General features: G+C 42.4%; 1 protein-coding gene across 1 annotated transcript; it reads right to left on the bottom strand.

The window, feature by feature from the left end:
• Positions 1-1,911: 1,911 nt before the first annotated feature.
• Positions 1,912-5,455, bottom strand: LOC147984952 (uncharacterized). The gene is made up of 4 exons (XM_087539824.1): positions 4,054-5,455; positions 3,767-3,963; positions 3,102-3,599; positions 1,912-2,078 (listed from the first exon to the last, which is right to left on the bottom strand). The coding sequence occupies exons 2-3, from the start codon at positions 3,804-3,806 to the stop codon at positions 3,112-3,114; spliced, it is 528 nt and encodes a 175-aa protein (XP_087395950.1). The 5' UTR covers positions 3,807-3,963; positions 4,054-5,455; the 3' UTR covers positions 1,912-2,078; positions 3,102-3,111.
• Between the last annotated feature and the right edge of the window lie 970 nt (positions 5,456-6,425).

The raw sequence follows: 6,425 nt of genomic DNA, 5'->3' as shown, positions 1-6,425 counted from the left end.
CCGGAGCTATTCCCAAATTCTTTTCGAAGTTTGACGTAAGAATGAATCTCATCAGTCTGATGTTTTCCAAGATCGATTTCAAATTATTTTTCATTGTTGGATCAACCTCTTTTTTTTTCATTCTCCGGGAGTATCTCAACATTTCATGGTGGTGTTTCTCATCGTCATTCTCTGCATTTGAAGACCGAAGAAGATTTTCTCTTAAATCTTTATCCATTCTCTTCAAGATGCGTAGTTCAAGCTTGATGTCATCCTGTCATAGTTGTTTTCGATCATGAGAATTCTTTTCACCCATCTAGAGCAATTCAGGAGTCTTTTCAGTTTGATTCTCTGGAGCCCATCATCTTAGAATTTTATTCGTTTTCACCTTTCAACTCTAGCTCAACAATTCTCCTGAATTGTTGTTTCTCCATTCATCTCCAAATCTTACCGGTGCATCATTAAAGTATTCTTAAATCAGCTCGGGATCTCTTCGTTCACTTGTATCTAAATTCTCTCAAGTATCTTTACTCGTTTTCCAATTCTTCCCAGTGAGTTGAGCCTTTGCCACTTTCTTTTTCAATTCTTACGGTGGTTCGTTCAAGATTCCTCTTCCTTTGTTACCGTATCAATTCATTCATTCTTCCCAAATCCTACCAGTGGTTCGTTGAAGACCTTCTCAAGTTTGCGCTATGTCTAACTCAATCCTTTCTACGAAAATAAGTAGTATGCCAAATCCGTTGCTTGTCATCAATTCAAATTGATGAAGGATACGCATAATGTATTTCTTATTATTGTTTCCTCCAAGTGATCTAGTTTCTCCTTTCCAGACTTGTTCTTCAAGTCACATTTCTTGTTCGAGATGCTTCATCTTTTCTTTTCTGGAGTTCCAAGTTCTTCCGCATTATCTCGTCGCGAAGCTCCATCTAAATAATCGCAAGGCTTCACCTTGTGTTTTCAACTTCTCTTTCTTCCTATCATCCTTTTATTACCAAAGTTCTTTTCAGCTTTCCTTTTGTTTGATCATTCTTTATTACCAGAGTTCTTCATGCAGGCTCTGCATGGTGGTTCGTCAAGGATTCTTTTAATTTTTCAATTGTTCTTCCAGATTTCTCTCGAAGTTATGATCAACCAAGCTATACTCAAAATTGACTATGGTGCTCAACATGTGTTTTGTTTTGAGGAGTACAAGCATTCTTCATCTTGCATTCCAAAGAGCAATTCTTTCTAACTTATCTTTCGAGATGGCGTTATATCATTCTTGACAATTTCCATTCTTGTTTCACGATTCACATGTTGTCAAGAACGAGGTGTTTTAAATCCATCAATCTCTTCATTGGAGTTATCTTGGGTTATATTTCAACTAAAGCTTTCGCTAACACTACTGGAATCAGCTTCTTTGCCATCCGCCATGACGGACGGCAAAGCCGTGGATCACGGATGGCAAACTTCTTTGCCGTCCGCCAGTAGACGGCAAACTGTCCGGATGAACACGTGCCAGCATAGGCCTTCTTTGCCGTCCGCTTCCCGGAAACGGACGGCAAAGGATTGTGCCGTCCGCCGTTGGTGGCCAGCAGACGGCAAGGATCGTGGACGGTAGTGAGGTGGGGTGAGAGCCGTTAGGGGTTAACGGCATGCTTTGCCGTCAGCCAGGGGACGACAAATAGGCTAAGGTCTTTGCCATCCGCTGGCAGACGGCAAAGTGCTCAAACATGCCAGTCCCAGGAATCACAGGTAGCTGCCATGTGGCATGTTTGCCGTTAGCTAGCTGATGGCAAAGAACTTTGCCGTCAGCTAGCTAACGGCAAAGAGCCTGTACAGCCCTGTTTTTAATTTAATTCATTCAATTTGACAGCAATTCACAGATATACACAGCAATTCACATATATACACAACAAGCATATCCAACACACAAGTTTCATCATATATACATACATAACCAACACATATATAGTTCCGTCCTTACATATTACAAAAGTTTCACATTGTTCATCCAACACTGTTATCCATCCATCCATATAACAAGTTCCAACCATGCAAGTTCATTGATACAAAATAAAAGCTCAATTGGAAAAGAAGCACCCCATCCATGCAAGCTTCTGTGAATTAAATCAAATCAGCAAAATGATAAACAAGATTTTAGAAGAAGAAGAAAACGAAGAAGAAGAAGAAGAAGAAGACTATAAGAAGTAAGCATACTTAAGTAAAATGGAGCTAACCTAGAAGAAAATGAAGAAGAAGAAGAAGAAGACTAGAAGAATACTAGAAGAATAAGAAGAAGAAGAAGAAGAAGAAGAAGAAGAAGAATACTCTAAACTTATTATGTAAATTTGGTCATTTTGTACTAACATAAGTAATTTTGGAGTTAACCTATAGGAAAGTAAGTATATTACAGCTAACTTAGAGCTAACTTATGTCATTTTGGAGAAGAAGAAGAAGAAGACTATAAGCTTATTATGTAAACTTGGTCATTTTGTGCTAACATAAGTAATTTTGGAGCTAACCTATAGGAAACTAAGCATGTTAGAGATAACTTAGCATATTAGAGCCAACTTAGATACAATGGAGCCAACCTAGCTAATTATGCCATCTTTGAGTGAACTAAGCATATTAGAGCTAACTTATGCCATTTTGGAGAAGAAGAAGACTATAAGCTTATAATGTAAACTTGGTCATTTTGTGCAAACATTAGTAGTTTTGGAGCTAATCTATAGGAAACTAAGCATGGTAGAGATAACTTAGCATATTAGAGCCAACTAAGGTAAAATGGAGCCAACCTAGCTAATTATGCCATCTTTGAGTGAACTAAGCATATTAGAGCTAAATTAGAGATAACTTATGTCATTTTGGAGAAGAAGAAGAAGAAGAAGAAGAAGAAGAAGACTATAAGCTTATTATGTAAACTTGGTCATTTTGTGCTAACATAACTAATTTTGGGGCTAACCTATAGGAAACTAAGCATAGTAGAGATAACTTAGCATATTAGAGATAACATACGTAACTAAGCATATTAGAGCTAACATAGGTAACTAAGCATATTAGATCTAACTTAGAGCTAACTTATGTCATTTCGGAGGAAACAAAGCTAAGTATATATAGATCATTTTGGAGATCTGACATACCTGACATAGTTCAGTTCTCATTGTTATTCTCCTTCTCTTTCCACAGCCTGATGCACCAAGAGCGGCGAGGCGGTGGAGGCAGTGGGATGTAGTCTTCTACCACAATTGGCGTGGTCATGTCACCCAGCTGTGGGATCGCCGGTGCCACCACTGGCGCGAGGTCATTGTCAGGAACCACCACCATCGCGAGGCCATCTTCAGGCAGGACAGGCACGACCATCGCTAGGTCATCCTGAGCCACCACCATCTCTTGCCCATTGTCAACCAGCACCATCTCTTGCCCTTGGTCAGCCACCACCATCGCTAGGTTATCCTCAGCCTGATGCCCACTCTGCTCCTCTTCATCCCCACTCCAGTCCGGATCATCCTCCTTGCTGTCTTTGCTGCAGCCAGAATCGCTGCTGCTTTTGCTACAACCAGAATCGTTGTTGCTTTTGCTACAGCCAGAATCGCTGCTACTTTGGCTGTAGCCAGTATCGCTGCTGCTGCTCCCATTGCCTATCCAAATGCAACAATGACCGTTAACAATCGATCCGAGACAAAGCCAAATGTAGAGGAATAAGAAGAGGCAGAACGTATTGGCATCATCGTTGTCAGCGTTGAGCATGTCACACATAGTCGCGTTGAACCCCTTCATGTTGAGCATGGTGGTGTCGTCTTCGTACCTGAAGAGAAGGAAGTACCACTACCGCAGGTCGTACGCATGGTAGAACAGCTCCCAGCCACGACACAGGTACATGTGGCCCTCCTTGATCACCAACTCCACGTCCCACAGCCTGCGAAACCCGTTGCCGGCGTGTCGCGGCTTCACATTATTTGGCGGATCTTCACCCATCTTGTTCATAAAAGTGTCAGGCAGCCTCTGCAATTTGGGACAATGAGTGAAGTAGCAAACAACAAAGTTATCATAATGAGATGGGTGAAGGGGAGATCTCTCCTTTTATATACCTACCTCGTCGATGATACTGAAGAACTCGGAAGCATCCAACTCGTACTCTGGTGTGGCAGAGCGGAGTCTGCGGTGGCGGCTCCCCCATCTCTGATAAGAAGCATAAGAGACCAATTAGTACCTTTACAAAATTATCATACAACATAAGAAATTTTGAGCATAAGATAATCAACTACACCAAGTTATCATTTCTCATTCAAAAAACAATGCACTTGTGGACATATGATGGCTCTAGTTGAATTTATTAGTAGCACTAGTCGTCAAAAATGTTGACTTTAGTTGAATTTAATATAATAACTATTTTAACTTCTTTCGTTCTGCAAACTAGGCAACTAGCTAGCAGTATAAAAACATTCAACTAAAGAAAAGAAAGAAACTGAAAAACGTGGCGGAACCCTAAATAAGAAAGTATAAAAACATGTGTTTTTCTTCTTCTTCCCTTCTTCTTCTTTTTTCCTCTTTTTCCTTTTCTTCTTCTTCCTCTTCTTCCTTATCTTCTTCTTATTCTTCTTCTTATTCTTCTTCTTCCTATTCTTCTTCATCATCATCTTCTTCTTCTTCTTCTTCTTCTTCTTCTTTTTCTTCTTCTTTTCTTCTTCTTCTTCTTCTTCTTGCATCTATTCTTTGCATGTATGTTTTCTATAGTAGCATGATTTGCTCCTCCTTGGAATGTTAGGATAGACAATCCTATTCATAATAATAACTCTATCTCTACATGATCTCATTCAGGAGCTTGTTAATAGTAATTGTCCATATGCCAGCATTCCCAAAATATAAAATTTTCTCTGGTGCTTGTTGAAATCCATAAATAATTGTTGCTTTCAAAGAAAGAAAAGGATACCCTATACATGTACATTAGTCCACTCTAGCGCTTGATTGCTTGCCAAACTCTCTTCGATAAGCCGGATGAGAAATGTGTTCCTGAAGGGCAGAACCATTCGAGCCAGGATCGATGCTAATTAGTTTCCTCTAAATGGTTCTAGTACAGAAAGTGATCTGCCTCTTTCAGGTATTAAAGTATTCTCAGATGCATGTTTTAAATGCACATAAATCCCTGAAAAGGGGTCTCCTAATAAAGCTAAATGAAGAAGTCTTTTTTCTGGATATTCCAGATGATCAAGCTAACCATCAGATCCAGATTCAAGTGTCAGCTTCTATTACCGATCCCGGTTTTCAAGCATAAGCTCTTCTTCTTCCTTTCCCTTTCCCTCTTCTTCTTCCTTTCCCTCTTCTTCTTCTTCCTTTCCCTTTTTATTTTTCCTTTTTTCCTTCTTCTTTCCTAATATGTAAAATATCTAAAAATATTTATTATCTAAAACTATACCTAATAATATCTAAAACAGAAAAGAAAAAAAAGAAAAGAGGGTGTGGAAGTGGAAGAGGGGGCTCATCGTGGGGAGGTCGAAGAGGGTGGCCGATGACAGGGAGGGACGGTGACGGGGCGGGAGGGCGGCGGCGATGGGCGGGGGGCGATGGGTGGTGACGGGGCAGCAGGACGGCGGGGAGGGGCGGCGACGGGCGGGAGGGGGATGGCGACGGGGTGGCAGGACGGCTGGGACGGGCGGCGATGGAGCGGCAGGATGGCAGGGAGGGGCGGCGACGGGCGGGAGGGGGCGGCAGGACGGTGGGGAGGGCGGCGACGGGCGGGAGGGGCGGCAATGGGGCGGCAGGACGGCGGGAAGGGGCGGCAATGGGCACAGGGGACGGGGCGGTGGCGGCGGGATGGTGGGTGAGAGAGAGCGCACGCGTTCATCGCGGGGGGGGGGGGGAGGTTAGCGATTCAACGCCGTGCCCGCGTGGGCCCCCCTACCCTCTTTGCCGTCGTCCTAGAGGACGGTAATGAAATGCCAGACGGCAAAGAGCTGAAATAGCCACAGCCTTGCGTTTGTGGGCCCACAAGGTTCTTTGCCGTTGGCCAACTGACGGCAAAGAACTCTTTGCCGTCCGCGAGCTGACGGCAAAGTACTGGCTGATGGCAAAATAACCTGTGCCATCAGCTATTTCTTTGCCGTCTGCTTTGGAGAAACTGGCGGCAAAGAAGTTCTTTGCCGTCAGCTAGCTGACGGCAAACAAGTGGCAGGCGGCAAAGACGTGGATTCCAATAGTGTAAGTATTGTTGCTATTTAGGATGCTTATAAATGACCCAAGTTCTTTATTTATCCTCCCGGTGAAATAAGTTATTCATCTCGTTGGTGTTATCAATTATATTATTTGTTTCCGTTAGTGGCAGAATTTCACCTCATAATTTTGAGACGTTTTCCGTAAGTCCACAACAACCATATTCTTTTGTTGTTGATTTTCAACAACTCCATTCAATCCTTCTTTCTAAGGATGCTTTCAAATTCATTTGTGGTACGAGTTGTCATTTTATTCTT

This window comes from Triticum urartu, chromosome 2A (assembly GCF_056163025.1).
Source record: "Triticum urartu cultivar PI428250 chromosome 2A, HENAU_Tu73, whole genome shotgun sequence".
NCBI lineage: Eukaryota > Viridiplantae > Streptophyta > Magnoliopsida > Poales > Poaceae > Triticum > Triticum urartu.
Note: the sequence above shows the minus strand (reverse complement) of the source record. Positions and strands in the feature narration are given on the sequence as shown.

Excerpts from the sequence above, each read along its gene's own strand:
- LOC147984952 (XM_087539824.1), bottom strand. The coding sequence starts at position 3,806 with ATGCGTACGACCTGCGGTAGTGGTACTTCCTTCTCTTCAG. Across the intron at positions 3,600-3,766 it reads TGGTACTTCCTTCTCTTCAG|GCAATGGGAGCAGCAGCAGC; the intron begins GTACGAAGACGA and ends GCATTTGGATAG.